Raw genomic sequence first — 19066 nt, 5'->3', positions numbered from 1 at the left:
TACTCGTCGTACTCAGGTTTTTGTAGAGATATCACGCCCACCACCCCGGCCAGCTTCTAGGGCAATACCATCATCCACTGCTCGCACCATATCACGCCCGCTACTCCGGTCAGCTTCCAGAGCAGTTTCTAATCACACCAACCTTATCCCGCCCATCACTTCTGTCGAGCAGTCTGCATCGACTTCTGAATATGATGATGAGTTACATGTTAGTGAGCAAGCGTAACAGATACGGTATGACTGAATCTTAATGATTTCAAATAACGTAGATGACATGTTTATACAAGCAATCTTTTCGGAATTGTACTTTTTTTTCTGAACACGCGGATACTCGGGTCGTGATCGATCGTTGGCGGTATTCGCTTCTTTTGAGCCTCTTGAGCCTCCCTTGAGCCTCCCTCACGATCTTCCGGTAAGCCTCCTGCTTTCACTTCTTCATATACACGCAGAATTACACTTTGGTTGCCAGCTCAAGCATTTCATTTCAACGTGAGTCATTTAGCATTATGTACAGCGTTATCCTCATTCCTTTCGTTCTGAACCCTCTTATTAGCCTCTCGAGCATCCCGAGAGCCTCGCTCGCACCCTCTTGGTTACCTTGCCAGATGGGCCTATTCAAATATCTTGTACGTTTGTTTAATTCCGTGCTAGCATACCATTCTAACTTGTTTAGTCTGCATCAGCTCAAATCAGCCTCATAAATATGAAGGCGCTGTAGGTTTTTTTCTGCCCCTTCTGATTTCCCATCTGATATACTCTTGCGCAAACCGCCCAATAGACGGTCTGCAAAAATTGGCATCTACTGCACATAGTACGAGTAAGTACGCGTGCTGTCATATATTTCTTCCAATATTGACCACACTGTAGACATGACGCAAAACATCCCCGATAACCCATCATCTCCTCACCCGAGTTACATGGGTCTTCCTGATACCTTCGATTACATGCAAGAGCAGTTTGGTGGTGGCCGTCGTAACCCATCACCACCCATTGAGCTGACTCCTTCGCGACTCAGGAGTAAGCTCAAGGCTACAGAGCGGGATGCCGGCCTTGTCAAAGGTGCATCTACCCGCCGCCAGGCTTATCAACGCCTCGCTGTGGAAGGGCAAGATCCTGCACCTAACTTACCTCATGCGGTGCCGGCTGCTATCTCGACAAGCGAAACATCATCGTCAATGCTCCATGTGGGTAGTAGTCGCCATGCCTCACCCTTTCCTGCCCCACACGCTCCTGAACAGCTCCAGGATGTGTTTTTTGGTTCCATGAACCAGCCACACGCCTGGATGGATCCCAACTCTTCGGATACCTTTAGCATGATGGGGTCCGAATCTTATTTATCTGGAGGATTGCAAAATCACTTCGTCCCCCAGGATATGGACCGCCTAGCACCTCCGCCAAGTTACACTTTTCCTGCGAGTTCATCGGGTTTGACCTCTCGTGGATGCTCGCTAGATCCTCATGCTACAGGCCAAACCCATTCTGGATTGACTGAGGATCTTGCTGGCAAAGTCTCACCATTCGTCCTTCAGCCAGTTCCGTCATCATCGTCTCATGATCACCTGCCTGCCCTCCCAACCACCAATGTCATTCCACCGATGCCTTTCAAGGATGGTGATAGCACCACCTCAACAAATACTATCGGTACTTTGCTGAGCGGTTCCAATTCCCAGATGGACTTAGGAGGCCATCCTTCTACCTCTCGTGCACGCTTTCCCGAGGAACACGAGCCAGTGACCCATGATGAAGGACTTACGGTCACTGGACGCAGGTCTGCAGAGGTGAATGCAGCACTTGATGTCGGGTTTGCTGCAGTAGAGCGCTGCTTTCTTGAGCTCGCTACATCCACCACGCTCCCTACTTCCCAATTGATCAACCTATTCTTGAAGAGTCGTGGACGCACCGTGAATGGCACTAACTATTGGAACCTATACGCCAACTACTTCAAAGAGCATATGCAGATAGAACTCGTGCGCATTGGCAAAGAAGCCCAGGCTGGAGGTGGCACGCCAAGTAAGTATTATTTTATATCTTGTTGCGCAGGACGTTTATAACCCTTATAGGTGCAACTGTGCGCACGCAATGTTACGACAAATTCAAAGAGGCCTATCCTGACTCTTACCAAGATATCCTGCTCATGCATGAGGAGGCATCACTCCTCGGATCATCGCCTCAAACAATAGCTCAGCGTGGACATGGATTCCAGAAACACTATCGAAGGGTGATACAGATTGTACGTTTTCTTTCCCGAAGTTCCATCATCCCCTCATGTTGTAATCACAGCTCGAGTCTGCCGCTATGAAGTCAGGCTTTGAAGCAGCGATCGTGCTCTGCGGGAAAGTAGTCAATGAAGATGGTTCACTTGGCCACTCGTATAACACGCCAGGTGCTGCAGGGGTAAGTCTCTTTGTACTCTACATCCTGACGTATACTTAAAGAGACAGTTCTGGGAGACACGATGTCGCGCAAGCGATGATGCCATCGTCGGGCATCTCAAGGCTCACGTGTAGTGAGTGTACACTTAAATTTTGTTTATGCTATGACTTATGCCCACACAGTAATACTACATCTTTAGCTGCGGTGGATGAAGCATTCAATGATGGCACCCGCAACGATGGCACCCGCAACGACCCTTCAACTCCAAATTCAACCCTGAACCATGATCGTGATCAGTCTCAGGCTCCTGAGGGACGGGATGATGGCTTGAAATGGATCAAGCTCGAACTTATCAGACAAGTTGGTATGTTAGAACGTCGACACTCCTTTTATTCATTTGACCTAAACTACAAATAGCCCAACTTGGAGGCAAGTGCGCCTGGGATAAAAATTTCCCTTGGAAGGGCATGTCAAGCGCCCTTGCTGATGCCAATCTCTGTATTAGAGGCTATCCGGCTCATAAGTGTCTCTTGCCTGGCGAAGCTCACAATGAAAACTCGAAGAACAAGGGCATCGGCGTGCTGACTCAGAAGGAAATTGTAACGCTGATAGATGCGTTGAAGGGAGGAACCATGCAAGTCTTCAAAGTTGACAAGGCACACCGAGGTGAGTTTTGTTTACCTTTTAATATGCACTTTTGGGTTTTAACCTCACGTGTAGCAGCTGTGATGGCCTCCGAGAGGCCAGTCATTACAGGCATCGCACCGCCACCCGAGTGGCCTCATGAGGGTGCTCGACGACTATTTGCTAATGGTGATACCGACTACCATGGCCCAGTTCGTCTCCAGCCCAGCAGTGCAGCTACAAAGGTTAAGAAAGAAAAAGCGCCTCAGGCCCCTCTCCCACCCTCCGATAATGACAACGACGACTCCGACTCCGACTCGGGTGATGATCGCCCAGCAGTACCTGCTGCTCCCAAGCTCCGAAAACCTACCATGCGAGTAGAACTACCACCGCCCCTGCCCTCGCGCCCATTCAAGGTTGTGGCAGCACCACGCTCACGCCCAGTCAAAATCATTCAAAAGCCGGAACCAACTGCAGCAGCGAGCGAGGTTATCTCAATTACTTCGACCGAGGATGTCGAAGAGCCTGATACCGAGTATGACGAAGCACGCGGGAAGAAGAGGAAACTGAAGGCTAAGGCTACGAACACGTCTCGTGCGTCAAAGAGGCAAGCATCATCCGAGGAGAAGACTGATACTTCAAAAGTAGGGAAGAAAGGGTCACGGGCTCAGACGAAACCACCCAAAGCACTTCCCTTACCATCAACCTCTCCGACGAAGGGTGGCCCGTTGTCCCCATTGACAGTGGGATCATCGAGTGTGGCGGGATCACCAGAGCCTGAAAGTGAGCACACTTTTTTCTCACTTGACTTCGTTTGACTCAAGGCTGATAGCTGTGGTTCCAGCGCGACCTAAAGATGAACCATATATTGAGCGGACTAAGGGTAAGCGATTTCACATTTTCTTGCTACATAACTAATGTCCATCTATCCTCCAGTCAAACCACGCCGAATCACCAAGGACTCCAAAGGTAAAATGAAGCGTGCTCACCGCATGGCATACAGCCAGTCAGACGAATCTGAGGTCGACAAGGGCAAGAAGGTTGCTGAGAGTGTCATCTCCCCTACTTCGGTCAATGTCACGGCAGAATCTTTACAGGAAGGCTTGGCCAAGGTAACACACGATGCTAAGCCAGCGGACAAGCAGCAGGAACTCCCTTGCATCGCCAAACCCATTGAGGGTCTTCACGATGCAGTTCGTGACTCTCGTAACCCCCACGACCCTCCACATGACCTACACCAAGCTCATCACAAGCTCCCTGTACGTCATCATCTTCGTGAGGATAACCCTCCTCACCACCAACAGGAACGTCATCAGGAGGTCATCTCTGACCCTCGCGACGACCTTCACGAGGGGGGTCCTCTTTGCAATCCCCACGAGCCTTGTCATGAGGTCCTCTATGATGTTCGAGATACTGCCCATCACGACCCACGTGATACCCTCCGTGACACTCGTCAACCTCTTCGTGCCCATTCTCGTGAGCCATGGTACATGCATGATGCCATGCGACGTCGTGAAGAGACTCCTACGATCGAGCGTGATGCTCACCTCTCTCGTGATGTCTTGTACCACCGTGACTCTCACAATCACCGCTACACTAGTCTGCAACCTCGCAACTATTATGGACCTACTGATCCTCGCATTGACAGCGAGTTCACCACACGGGATGGTTCCCCAGCCTTGGAGTCACACCGCGACACCCTTTATGCTCATGGTGAGCGTGAACGTTCATACCCAAGCCGATACAGCCCAGTGCCTGGTCTGGACTATGCTCGACGCAATGACCTTGACGAGCGTCGGGGATTTGGTGGAGGACCATACCGTGACAGTGGGTACCCTCAAGGCAGGGCTCGTAACCAGGATTCCAGATGGATGGACAACGTCCACAGTGTTGCATCTTCATCTTCGGACTATGCTGTGCCACGAGCATTTAGTCGTGATCACACTCTCCCTCCACCTCCTCCTTCATCATAATCGGCTTTTGATGCACCCGTGCTTTTGTCATTGGTTGGGTTGCTCTTTGGTTCTTCTTCTTGTGCTTACTTCGTCTGTTTATGCTGATAACTTGCTATGGTGGTTTGCTCATTCCTACACTCGTCCCGCTTTCGTACCCTATTTATGTAGCTACACATGCGGTTGTTACATTTTTCCTTGTCTTGATAATATCAGTATAGCGGCTCCAATGCCTGCTTTGGTTTGCTTCAGAACTTGTTCGAAATCGCTGCGAAACTGAAGCGTGATATGTTTTATTGGAAAGTGACATTTACAACATAAATACAACGACAAAAGCAAAAAAAACATATGAGAAGTAGCGGGTGGGGAAAAACATAAATGTGAGTGACGAAGATATGAAATAAAACATAAGGGAAAACATAAGTAGAGGAGCACAAGAGGCTCCAAGTTATGTTGACGAGTGGCGAGAGACCCCTGCCGACATAAATATGAAGATATAACATAAGGGAAAACATATGTGGAGGTCCGAGGAGCACACCTGAGAGGCTCCAAGTTATGTTGACGAGGGGCGAGAGACCCATGCTGACGTAGTGGAGGCTGTTAGGCACCTTCTGCAATAATCAGAGCTAACCAGTTAACCCTCCAATGAGGCCCATGAGGGTACACTGGTTACTCTTAAGGAATTGAGGGAGACCCTCCGGGGAGAGGGATGTCTCAGAGACATGTTGTGCCATACACGAAAACTGGGTCTGACAGACCGTGGGAAGCACTAAAAAGTGCTGCCAAGGGTGATAATGGGTTGGAGGCGTGTCAGGAGTCCTGTCGAAGCTCTTTGCCTTATTAGGCAATTCACGTGAGCAAATACGCTGACTAAATGAGCACGGTGCTCCGGCTTTCCATAGCAAAGGCCTACTATACGCGAAGGTATTGGAACTGTGCTATCTTGGCGCTCTGCTTGCGCCTTCCATCAGCTTCTCTCATAGCTAGTCCAACAATCGAGGAGCATTAAGATGAGCATCCTGATTACCAGCAGTACTCTCGTATCATAAGACCTGTACATTGGAATCTGGATCATGTTCGATCAGTGTCTCGGGTTACATCATTTTCGTAACTGTCAAACTCACTCTGTCCTCAGCTTGCGCACATTCTTCTGGCCTCCGGCCCCATTAACATTTTCATTTGGTGGTGAATCTCGACAGTTTCTGTCGAGGATTTAGGTCAAAGATAGCTCATACACATCTCGGGGATATATTGTATATTTCTGAGACGACCCTCGCAAGGCATGACGATGATTCCTTTTCATGGACACGTAAAAAGGAGGTCTCGGTGCAATGAACGGGCCTAGTTAAGATTGACCTCTGAGGCTCTCTACACCACAAAAATGTTGTCAGCAGGTTTCGAACCAACTCCGAGATAAACAGATTTCGACTCCGTGGTAACCACCTGGCTAAGACCAGTCAGATGGTTCTGAGGAAACCATCCTTGGGTTAATGTCAAGGCGTGTTCTAATAGAAAAAGTTGGGCAAGTTTTGGACCTGCACGGCCCGTCTCGAGAGAAACAGATTTTGATTCTGTTGTGGCAATCACATCGCTGAAGCTGGTCTCCCCAACTAACTGACGCGGCCTTGGACACGTCTGTTAGGAGGCTGTCATGATGATCGCGCTTAGCTTAGCCTGAAACGTCAAGACAGACGAGACGATGTCCACTGGGAATTTCAAGTGAAGGTAAGAGACTCAGAAACATAGGGTAGACATGTTCAAGTAGGCTAGTATATTATTACACAAGCACCAAGGACTATTTGAGCAATACAGCTACCGTCAAAAGGTACAAATGAAAACTACTCGAGGATCTTCGTGTTTCAAAGTATATGAGTAACCGCTCGCTGCGAGCGCACCATCTCCATGGGAAGCGTAGAGCGCGTTTCAAACTTACTCGAGAGCTGAGTGAAGTGTAGTTGGTGATTATAGACGGGGAGATGGAGAGACATTACTGAATACTTACCAGCGAACCAAGCACGTAAACCGGCCTTCAAATCATTATCAGTCTTATCCATGATGGACTGATACGATTCGATGGCTGCTCTAAAACTACCAGCTCGAAATAGTGCATAACACTGTTGCTGGTTCGCGGTGTGCCACAAGGTCTTCAGGTCCCAGCCAAAGAGCTGCGGAAAAGACGCAATTGAGCACGAAAGAATTTCCAGTTGCGTCATATCCGTACCGCGACAAATTCGTCGTACATCAAATGAATCGGTGATTTGTAAAAGAAAGTGCTAGCATTGACGGCGGCAGTGAAGTGATCAACAGCTTCGTTGTGGCGCGCCCCATCCAGGGCAATGTTTCCCAGTTGAATGCGTAAGTAGGCCTGGTATACAAAGGGGCAAAATAAATCAATGACAGCACATGAATCTGGTCGAATCGAGCGCTCACTTCCACGATATGACAAGCAACAGAATCGACATTGGGACACGTGGATAGCTCTCCGATGCGCAGTATCGCCTCTTGATGTTCATCTGCATTGAACAATGCAATGGCCTAAAAACCACAATGAAGGTCGGAGTATGTTAGAAAAACATTACCTGCCTTGATCAAGAAAAGGAAGTGATCAGTCCTTAAATCACCATTCGTGAACAAGGATGCGAGATCAAATGATATCCTCGCGGCCAGGACTTGCTTCTTTCCACAGAGGGCAATGCCCTCGGAGATATGGCCTGCCAACGATGGCTGAATGCCGACGGACTATGCCATCATCAAAAGTGAACTTTTGTAAGGAGGTCATGATGGGTGGATCAGTCTCACCTGAATTGCATCTTGAAGCGCTCGGTTCCAGTGGCGTTTTCGCGCCATAACAAATGCGCGATTGGCATAGGCAGTGTTATCGTTGGGGTGAGCCTCAATATCCAGATTTAGCACCTTTTCAGCGGTAGGCCAGTCCCCAGCTATGCACGCGTTGCGGGCTGTCGAGTTCATAGCGAGGATCTGCGTAAATCATGTTCACATTGCATTATAAGAGTCAAGGGTGGGAACATACCTTGAAATCAGAGTAGCCTTGAGCCTTGGAATAAAAAAGACGCTTAGATGATGAATGGGCGGGAAAATGAAGACAAACTTACCTGGTGCGTTGCCTGCTCCTTCATGAGGCCATCCTTGGGATCATCCTCTGGCAAAGCGTCCTCGGATGTTGGCCACTCTGAGATCTTTTTATCCACCCCCCCACTGAGGACGTGCTTGCCATTTTCAGAGAACGTGACGCAATTCACCTCCCCAGAGTGCTTGAATATGGCAATGGTTCGTCGATCTGAGAGTCGCCAGAGACGGACACGATTATCATGAGATGCAGTGGCAAGGAGAGTGCCGCTAGAGTTCAGAGAAATGGCATGGATATTCTTGGAATGGCCCTCCCATGGATCACCGACCTGCTGCCAGGTCGATGTATTCCACTCTCGTATGGTGGGATCAACCCGGTTGCCCCCCGAGAGAAGCCGTGAGCCATCGGGTGTCCACGCGAGTGAGTAGTTGAATCCTCCGCCAATCGTTCCAGAGGGCCAAGGAGCTTGGTAACTGTATTTGTAATTCAAGGAATTTGAACGGTAAATTTTGATATTCTGGTCCGTTGCAATCGCAAGTGAGTAGCCATTCGGCGAATACCGAACGCAGCGGACATTTCCACCACAACTGAATGAATATTGCACCTGCCATGTTTCGGATGTCCTCCATAGCTTCGTGGTAGTGTCGGACGATCCACTTGCCAGTGTCCTGTACTGTGAAAAGTCAAGCGAAAATATCCAGCCGTCGTGGGCTTTGATTGCTTGGTGGAGTGGTTCCCCAGTTCCTCCATGCCATGCGATGAGCTCTCCGCTCTCATCACCGCTTGCTATCCATTTCCCATCTGTTGAAACAGCCAATGCCCGCACCCGACTGCGGTGCCCTTCCATCTTCTTCAACAATACACCTGTTTTTAAGTCCCACAGACGAAGCATCCCGTCATATGAGCCAGTGACCATGCGTTCGTCGCGGAAAACCGCGACTGCAACCACGCGATCCCCATGATCTTCGAATGCCCGAATGGGTGTGGCGCTTGGAATGAGTGTCGCCATTTAGTGGAACTGTAGCACAGTTGAGGTGGACTTGGTGTGCGTGTGGGGATAGCGTCTTACTCGAAGTTGCAGAGATGTGTATTATTGGGTGTTTTAAACCTGCTTTATAACATTAACCTCTCGCTAGACGCCCAAAACATGAAGCTTTTATTTTAAGTACCTTGCTTGACGATCTAAGCGAATGAGTTCATGCGTCCAAGTTGTGTTGCCGCAATTTTCCATATCAGTCAACGAACCTGATCATGGTTATTTCAGGGATCCACGCAGCAGATAGGAAGACGATATATGCGGCTCAATCAAGTGACTCGATTGGCCATGTCCTCGATTTTTTATTAAGCTGTCACTCAAAGACGTATTATTCCACCTTATCCACTTGGTGACATGTTGGGCTTCTGTTCCTTGGAACGTTCGTAGCGGAGATTCTACTTTGATCACCTCTGGTTGTCAGCATCATCATGTGGGTTCATGTGATTTGCCATGAGCATCGAAGATCATCGATCGTTTCAAACTCTAATCAATGATCATCGAATAGGTATTTACTATTCATCCCAAGTTAGCTATGATTGAACGTTGGATTATTTGTATTGGGGGTTTTGAATTGGCAACTCGAAGACATGTTTCCAGGATTTCCGGTGGTCGAGAATTGTATGGCGATGACCTACTAGATGGCCCCATCAGTTCATGTTTCTACTTCAGCACACGCAATTCTACACGGAACCATTATGGATGTTACAGGTAGATTTCCCAACATAATACGAATTGCATACCCTATGTGGTATCGTGCCATGGATGGTCGAGTATGTGATATTCGAGGCTACTTTTGCACGTAGAAGCTCCGGAGCCAGTGCCGATGCATGGGTTTATCGAACATGGTTGGTATGGACAGATTCGAGGGACATTTGTGACTCGTCCGATCGAGTCTTCTACGGGATTCCCCTGCTCTCGCATCCGATGTCTGTGTTTCGACATCCCAGACCTCCCGGTGATGTTCGAGGCTACTTTTTCACATAGAAGCTCCGGAGCCAGTACCGATAACGGGCTTATCGAACATGGTTGGTTTGGGCAAATTGGAGGGACATCTGTGACTCGTCCGAGCCTTCCACGGGATTCCCTTACTCTCGCATCCGATTTCTGTATTTCGACATCCCAGACCTCAAGGCGGCTCCCCATCTACAAGTTCACTGCGAGTCTGACGAGAATCGAGCTGTGGCTACACAATCAACAATCTCGAACGGTCCAGCCACAAGTTTGCCAGTGCTCAGGTTCCATATCCATGCCACATCTCCTGTCCCGCTCGCTAATGGCTTGCTATCCGCAGAGATATCAATGCAACCAATCTCTTTTGAGTGGCCTTGAAATCTTTCAAGAAGCCCAGTCTCGATCTCCAATCGTAATCTCCACCACCAATGACAACCCATCAACTGCCACTACACATACCTTCTTCTCGTAAACACGTTAGATTACACAGATAATGATCGTGCCTAGCTCAGCCTGAAACGTCGAGACAGACGCGCGAGACGATGTCCAGAAATGGTTTCAAGTGAGTAGTTTCTAGTGAAACTAAAGAGACTCCAATACATAGGGTAAACATGTTCAAGTCAGCAATTATATTATGACACGAGCACCAAGGACTATTTGAGCAATACAACTACCGTCAAGGTAAAAATGAAAGCTACTCGAGGATTCCCATGTTTCAAACTATGAGTAACTGCTCGCTACGAGCGCACCATCTCCATGGGAAGCACAGTGCTTCTTTCGATCGCACTGGAGAGCTGAGTAAAGTGGGATGGATGATTATAGACGGAGAGACATTACTGAAGTACTTACCAGTGAACCCAGAACGTAAGCCGGCCTTCATATCCTCATCAGTCTTATCCATGACGGACAGATAAGATTCGAGGGCTGTTCCAAAACTGCCTGCTCGAAAGAGTGCGTAACACTGTTGCTGGTTCGCGATGTGCCACAAGGGCTTGAGGTCCCAGCCAAAGAGCTACGGAAAACATGCAGTTGAGCACGAAACAATTTTCGGTTGCGTCATATCAGCATACCACGACAAATTCGTCATACATCAAATGAATCGGCAATTTGTAAAAGAAAGTGCTAGCATTCACGGCGGCAGTGAAGTGTCGAACGGCTTCGTCGTGGCGCACGCCATTCAAGGCAAGGTTTCCCAGTTGGACGCGTAGGTATGTCTGGTGTATGAAGAGGGAAAGAAATCAATGACAGCACATGAACCTGGTGTGATCGAACGCATGGTACTCACTTCCACGATACGACAAGCGACAGGATCGACATTGGGACACGCGGCTAGCTCTCCGATGCGAAGCATTGCCTCTTGATGTTCGCCTGCATTGAACAACGCAATGGACTGAAAACCGCAATGAAGCACGGAGTACGTTAGAAAAATATTACGTGCCTTAATCAAGAAAATGATGTGATCGGTCTTTAAATCTCCGTTCGTGAACAAGGATGCGAGGTCAAATGATATCCTTGCAGCCAGAACCTGCTTTTGTCCACAGAGGGCAATGCCCTTGGAGATGTGGCCTACCAACGATGGCTGGATGTTGATGGACTATGCCATCATCAAAGTTAACTTTTGTAAGAAGATCATGACGAGTCAGTCAGTCTCACCTGAATTGCATCACGAAACGCTTGGCTCCAGTCACATTTTCGCGCCATAACAAATGCGCGATTGGCATAGGCAGTGTGATCATTGGGGTGAGCCCCAATATCTAGATTTAGCACCTTTTCAGCGGCAGGCCAGTCCCCAACTATGCACGCATTGCGGACTGTCGAGTTCATAGTGAGGACCTGTGTAAATCACATTCACATTGCGTTATAAGAGTCAAAGGTGGTAACATGCCTTGAAATCAGAGTACTCTTGAGCCTTAGAATAAAAAAGACGCTTAGATGATGAATGGGCGGGAAAATGAAGGCAAACTTACCTGGTGCGTCGCCTCCTCCTTCATGAGGCCTTCATTGGGACCATCCTCCGGCAAAGCGTCCTCGGATGTTGGCCACTCCGAAATATTTTTATCCACACCTCCACTGAGGATGTGCTTGTCATCCGCAGAGAACGTGACACAGTTCACCTCCCCAGAGTGCTTGAATATGGCAATGTTTCGTCGATCTGAGAGTCGCCAAAGGCGGACACAGCTGTCATGAGATGCGGAGGCAATGACAGTGCCGCTCGAGTTCATAGAAATGGCGTGGATATTCTTGAAATGGCCCTTCCAGGGATCACCGACCTGCTCCCAGGTCGATGTATCCCACTCTCGTATGGTTGGATCAGCCCGGTTGCCCCCCGAGAGAAGCCGTGAGCCATCGGGCGTCCACGCGAGTGAGTAGTTGAATCCCCCACCAATCGTTCTCATCAACTGAGTGGGGAGCATGTCATAGTCATCATAATAACCGTAATGATGTCTGTTTGAAGTGTCACGGCAGTAGATTTGGACATTGTGATCCGTTGCAATCGCAAGAAGCTGTGAATAGTCGCTACGCGGCGAATACCGAACGCAGTGGACATTTCCGCCGCCACAATTGAGTGAACTTCGCTTGTTCCAACTCCACGGCTCCCATAGCTTCGTGGTGGTGTCGGATGATCCACTGGCCAGCGCCCCGGAATCCCGTGAAAAGTCAAGCGAGAATATCCAGCCACCGTGGGCTTTTTCGATTGCTCGGTTGAATTTTTCCCCAGTTTGTCCATACCAGGCGATGAGCTCTCCGCTCTCATCACCGCTTGCTATCCAATTCCCATCTGGCGATACCGCCAATGCCCGCACCCGACTGCGATGGCCCTCCATCTTCTTCAACACTACACCTGTTTTCAAGTCCCACAGACGAAGCATCCCGTCATACGAGCCCGTGACCATGCGTTCGCCCTGGAGGGCTGCCACTGCGACCACGCGATCCTCGTGATCTTCGAATGCCCGAATGGGTGTGGTGCTTGGAATAAGTGCTGCCATTTAGTGGAGCTGCAACAAAGTTGAGGTGGACTTGATGTGTGGGGGAATGGCGTCTTGCTCGAAGTTGCAGAGGTGAATGTGATTGGGCGTTTTAAACCTGATTTATAGCATCAACCTCTCACGAGACGCCCAAAACATGAGGCTATTGTCATAGATATCTTACTTGATGATCTAAACGAATGAGCTCATCTGTCCAAGTCGTGTCGCCGCAACTTTCCACATCAGTCAACGAGCCTGATCGTTGTTGTTTCAGGGGTCCACGCGGCAGATTGGAAGACGAAATTAACGGCTCACCCAAAGACGTAGTATTCCACCCGGTGATGTGTTGAGCTTCTGTTCCCTGGAACGTTCGTAGCAGAGATCCTATGGTTGCGAGGCCCTTTGATCTCTTCTGATTGTCAGCATCATGGGTGTGTGATCTGCCATTAGCATTGAAGATAATCAATTGTTTCAAACTGTGATTAACGATCACCAAATAGGTATTTACTATTCATCGATCATCGACATCCCGAGTCAACTAGAGTGGATGTGTGATAAGAGCCGGAAAATCATTTGTCAGCAGTTTCGAATCCAAAACCACCCAAGAGAGCAGATTTCTCATCTGTCCTGATGTGAGTTGGCCATGACTACTTAAGATAGACCTTGAAGGATCCATTCATGAGTGAATGTTCAAGATGTGGCAAAAGGAAAAGATTGATATTGTTGAACAGGTTTCGAACTGAGTACCAAGTGGTCAAAACGAACATCTACGAGTCGAAGAACATGCCTTGACAGTAGAATCGCATAAGATTGGCAGTCATTTGCCAACACAAAAGACACCAGGAATAAACGAGTGGATGGCTGGCACTGGCGCCGTTACGATGTTATCAACACTGTAGAAGAATATAGAGACAACATTTCCCTATGTCATACTCTCAACCATTCTCGAGTAGACATTCGTCCCACCCTTTCTGTCTCAAACTAACTGACGCGGCTTCGGACAGGTGCGTTAGAGAGTTGTCTAGCGCCTCGTCGTATGATCACTCTATGAAATATTCACCAGTTAGAATTTAGCTCGGCCTGAAACACCAAGACAGACGCGCGAGACGATATCCAGTAATGGTTTCAAGTGAAAGTAAAGAGACTCCAAAACATAGGGTAAACATGTTCAAGTCGGCTAGTATATTATGATACGAGCACCAAGGGCTATTTGAGCAATGCAGCTACCGTCAAGGTACAAATGAAAACTACTCGAGGATCTCCGTGTCTCAAACTATATGAGTAACCGCTCACTGCGAGCGCACCATCTCCATTGGAAGCATAGAGTGCGTCTCGATCTTACTTGAGAGCTGAGTGAAGTGTAGTTGATGATTATAGGTGGAGAGACGGGGAGGCATTACTGAGATACTTACCAATGAACCCAGCACGACAGCCGGCCTTCATATCATCATCAGTCTTATCCATGATGGACTGATAAGCTTCGATGGCTACTCCAAAACTACCTGCTCGAAAGAGCGCATAACATTGTTGCTGGTTCGCGATGTGCCACAAGGACTTGAGGTCCCAGCCAAAGAGCTGCGGAAAACACAGTTGAGCACGAAATAATTTGCAGTTGCGTCATATCAGCGTACCGCGACAAATTCATCGTACATCAAATGAATCGGCAATTTGTAGAAGAAAGTGCTAGCATTGACCGCGGCAGCGAAATGTTCAACAGCTTCGTTGTGGCGCGCGCCATCCAAGGCAATATTTCCCAGTTGGACGCGTAGGTATGTCTGGTGTATGAAGAGGGAAAGAAATCAATGACAGCACATGAACCTGGTGTGATCGAACGCATGGTACTCACTTCCACGATACGACAAGCAACAGGATCGACATTGGGACACGCGGCTAGCTCTCCGATGCGAAGTATTGCCTCTTGATGTTCACCTGCATTAAACAACGCAATGGCCTAAAAACCGCAATGAAGCACGGAGTACGTTAGAAAAATATTACGTGCCTTGATCAAGAAAAGGAAGTGATCGGTCTTTAAATCTCCGTTTGTGAACAAGGATGCGAGGTCAAATGATATCCTCGCGGCCAGAACCTGCTTTTTTCCACAGAGGGCAATGCCCTTGGAGATATGGCCTACTAACGATGGCTGAATGCTGACGGACTATGCCATGATCAAAGTTAACTTTTGTAAGGAAGTCATGATGAGTCAATCAGTCTCACCTGAATTGCATCTTGAAGCGCTTGGTCCCAGTCGCATTTTCGCGCCATAACAAATGCTCGATTTGCACAGGCAGTGTGATCGTTGGCGTCAGCGTCAATATCTAGATCTAGCACCTTTTCAACGGTAGGCAAGTCCCCAACTATGCACGCATTGCGGACTGCCGACTTCATAGCGAGGATCTGCGCAAATCGTGTTCACATTGCGTTATAAGAGTCAAAGATGGGAACATGCCTTGAAATCAGAGTAGGCTTGAGCCTTGGCATAAAAAGACGTTTAGATGATGAATGGCCGGGAAACAGCAGACAAAGTTACCTGGTGCGTAGCCTGCTCCTTCATGAGGCCATCCTTTGGACCATCCTCTTGTAAAGCCGCGTCCTCGGATGTTGGCCACTCTGAGATCTTTTTATCCACACCTCCACTAAGGATGTGCCTGTCATCCGCAGAGAACGTCACACAGTTCACCTCCCCAGAGTGCTTGAATATACCAATGTTTCCTCGATCTGAGAGTCGCCAGAGGCGGACACGGTTGTCATGAGATGCAGAGGCAACGAGAGTGCCGCTGGAGTTCAGAGAAATGGCGTGGATATTCTTGAAATGGCCCTTCCAGGGATCACCGACCTGCTGCCAGGTCGATGTATCCCACTCTCGTATGGTGGGATCAGCCCCGTTTCCCCCCGAGAGAAGTCGTTTGCCATCGGGCATCCACGCGAGTGAGTAGTAGAATCCTCCACCGATTGTTCCCAACAAATGAGTGGTCCATGATGTTGTATAACCGTAACTTGAATTCTTGTAAATTTGGAATATTTGGACATTGTGGTCCGTTGCAATCGCAAGAACAAAGTAGCTAGACGGCGAATACCGAACACAGCGGACATTTCCACCGCAACTGATCGAATGTTCCACCTGCCACGTTGATGTGCTCCATAGCTTCATGGTAGTGTCAGATGATCCACTGGCCAGCGTGCTGCAGTTGTACCTATCCTGTGGAAAGTCAAGCGAAAATATCCAGCCGTCGTGGGCTTTGATTGCTTGGTTGAGTGGTTCTCCAGTCCTTCCATCCCAGGCGAGGAGCTCTCCGCTCTCATCACCGCTTGCTATCCAATATCCACCTGGTGAAACAGCCAATGCCCGCACCCGACTGCGATGCCCCTCCATCTTCTTCAACACTACACCTGTTTTCAAGTTCCACAGACGAAGCATCCCGTCATACGATCCCGTGACCATGCGTTCGCCCTGGAGGGCTGCGACTGCGACCACACGATCCTCGTGATCTTCGAATGTCCGAATGGGTGTGGCGCTTTGAATGAGCGTGATGCTTTGAATGGCCGCCATTCAGTGGAGCTGCAGCACAGTTGATGTGGACTTGGTGTGTGGGGGGGTGGAGTCTTGTTCGAAGTTGCAGAGGTGCGTGTGATGGGGCATTTTATAGCATTAACCTGTCACTAGACGCCTAAAACATGAGGCTATTATCATAAGTATCTTGCTTGATGATCTAAATGAATGAGCTCATCTGTCCAAGTCGTGTCACCGTAACTTTTCATATCAGTCAACCGTTGAGCCTGATCGTGGTTGTTTCAGGGGTCCACGCGGCAGATGGGAAGACGACATCAACGGCTCACCTGATTGGCCATACCCTCAAATTTCAATAAAGTCGTCACCCAAAGACGTAGTATTCCACCCGGTGACATGTTGAGCTTCTGTTCTCTGGAACATTCGTAGCGGAGATCCTACGGTTGCGAGGCTTTCTTTTGATCTCTTCTGATTGTCAGCATCATGCCAGGTTTGTGATTTGCCATTAGCATCGAAGATAATTGATAATCGATCGTTTCAAACTCTGATTAACGATCGTCGAATAGATATTTACTATTCATCCCGAGTCAACTAGAGTGAATGTCGGTGTGATAAGAGGGCCGGAAAATCATTAAGAGAGCAGATTTCTAATCAGTTTTGGTATCGTTGGCCATGACTGCTTAGGACAGACCTTGAAAGATCCATCCATGAGTGAATGTTCAAGCTCAAGCTTAAGGTGTGGTGAAAAGAAAATATCAATGTTGTTGAGCAGGTTTCGAACCTGCTGTCCTGTCTAATTGGCTTAGCAAGACTGGTCAAGATGGACATCTACAAGTCGAAGACCACCATGGATTGGCAGTAGAATCACCTAAGATTAGCAGTCATTTGCCAATGCAAAACAAAACAAAAAGACTCCCTTACATTTAATTCGATGGACATAAAACATGCCAAGAATAAGCGAGTCGGGGGCTAGCGCTGGCGCCATTACAATGTTATCAACACTGTGGGACAACATGGAGACCACATGTCCCTATGCCATCCTCTGAACCGTTCTCGAGTACACACTCGCCCAATTCTTTTTGCCTCCCCAACTAACTGACACAACCTTGGACAGGTGCATTAGGAGGTTATCCAGCGCCTCGTCGTATGATCACCAAAGCCCGTGCCGACGGCGTCAGCATTGATATTGATATGATCGCTTTCTCCGACTCGCCGCTTCCGGCATCTGACGCGCCTGCTCTCGTCTCAAAACACTGTACAGCCGTTGATAACCACACACCATGGCACCTCCTTTGGCTCCTCAATGTCCACTCGCAGCGTCGCAAGTTCATCATACAATGGACGGTGTACGTCGATGAGACCTGTTCTATGCCGTTGCCAGCAAAACTCTCACTGGCCAGGTAGTACATGTGAAAGAGCAACACATCACGCATCGCGACTTGTCAATAACCCTCACATTAACAGTGATAGCGATTTTTGAAGGTGGGCGACTTACCCAAGAGCGCTTTGCCTGCTGGATTCGCGCTGGAAATTCAGAATACCCGTAACGCTAAATCAATCAATTACACAGGAAGGCAAGTGAGCGCAGTGAGGCAGAACAAAGGCATACACATCATACAAGCTAATATTGGTCAACGACGGAGGTTCTCCTGGCATTTGAATGCATTCGCTGACATCCTGGAGTTAACCTGAACTAACTTGATATCTACATCATTTAGCATTTGCTTCGCCAGCACTGGCAGAGTTGAGTTAATAATATTGCTAGTGTAATCCTGACAACACTTTCAACTCGACTCACCAGGGTCAGAACCCGCCACTACCCGCCACCCTGAGTATATTAGCAATAAGTCACTGTGAGATGGTAGAGTCGCATCAACAGCTTGATGTCACGAGAGTGGCACTTGAGCGTGCAAAGAGAGAACGTAAGGAATCACCAAACAAGAATGCCCTTGACAGGACTGCGAACCAGGTGGAGATGGTGGACAGCGGGTCTGCGTCATAAAGAGTATATGGCATGGTGTCGCGACGCTGGCGAGTTGAAATAAATCCGAAATTTCGACCCCACTCGTCAATGTCAGAACGACAGCCTGAAGCGTGCGCAACTAGCTGGATGCATCTAATGTGAACATGGAGTTAGAATGTGATGTTACACATACTTGTCAGCAATGATCAACGAACGAATCGGTGTGACATGTTCATCGCTAGCATTGGCGAGTTGGATTAAGTTCCCTATAGCTTGTCAGGCAACGAAGCCTCGCCAACGCCAGAACGCCAGCCCGAGGTGTGCGCGACCACCTGGATGTAATCTATGAGCATCGTTTCAGAATGAGACACCGCACATGCCACGTACTTATTGATCAACGTCAGGAGGCGAGTCTTTCCAGTACCCACAAACTCAGACCGCCGAATAAGAACACGCTGACAACACACACATTTGCTCGCAGAACCTCAAACCCATCTGACGGACACGACAGTAACGACTGGATAACGACATCAAGTTTGCATTGGTGTCTTTACAGTCAAGCAATCATGGGAAATCACGTGGCTGATACACCCCAATGCAAACGAAAT

The 19066-nt window shown here is 48.6% G+C and overlaps 3 protein-coding genes across 3 annotated transcripts; all 3 read left to right on the top strand.

The window, feature by feature from the left end:
• Window positions 1-1739: 1739 nt before the first annotated feature.
• DFJ58DRAFT_618091 (uncharacterized protein) lies at window positions 1740-2230 on the top strand (the record flags this gene model as incomplete). Its single annotated transcript, XM_041380993.1, has 2 exons — window positions 1740-1998; window positions 2061-2230. Coding segments are annotated over 2 exons (429 nt in total), but the record flags the coding sequence as incomplete, so codon positions are not given.
• Window positions 2231-2840: 610 nt separating this feature from the next.
• On the top strand, window positions 2841-3257 carry DFJ58DRAFT_641585 (uncharacterized protein; the record flags this gene model as incomplete). The annotated part of the gene is made up of 1 exon (XM_041381356.1): window positions 2841-3257. A coding segment is annotated over one exon (417 nt), but the record flags the coding sequence as incomplete, so codon positions are not given.
• A 14182-nt stretch (window positions 3258-17439) lies between these two features.
• Window positions 17440-18497, top strand: DFJ58DRAFT_840239 (uncharacterized protein; the record flags this gene model as incomplete). The annotated part of the gene is made up of 5 exons (XM_041392597.1): window positions 17440-17521; window positions 17610-17841; window positions 17877-17895; window positions 17978-18073; window positions 18297-18497. 5 exons carry the CDS (start codon window positions 17440-17442, stop codon window positions 18495-18497), a joined length of 630 nt encoding a protein of 209 aa, XP_041245421.1.
• Between the last annotated feature and the right edge of the window lie 569 nt (window positions 18498-19066).

Source organism: Suillus subalutaceus (assembly GCF_016647625.1).
Source record: "Suillus subalutaceus strain FC151 chromosome Unknown DFJ58scaffold_35, whole genome shotgun sequence".
Classification (NCBI taxonomy): domain Eukaryota; kingdom Fungi; phylum Basidiomycota; class Agaricomycetes; order Boletales; family Suillaceae; genus Suillus; species Suillus subalutaceus.
This window is presented reverse-complemented; position numbering and strand designations above follow the sequence as displayed.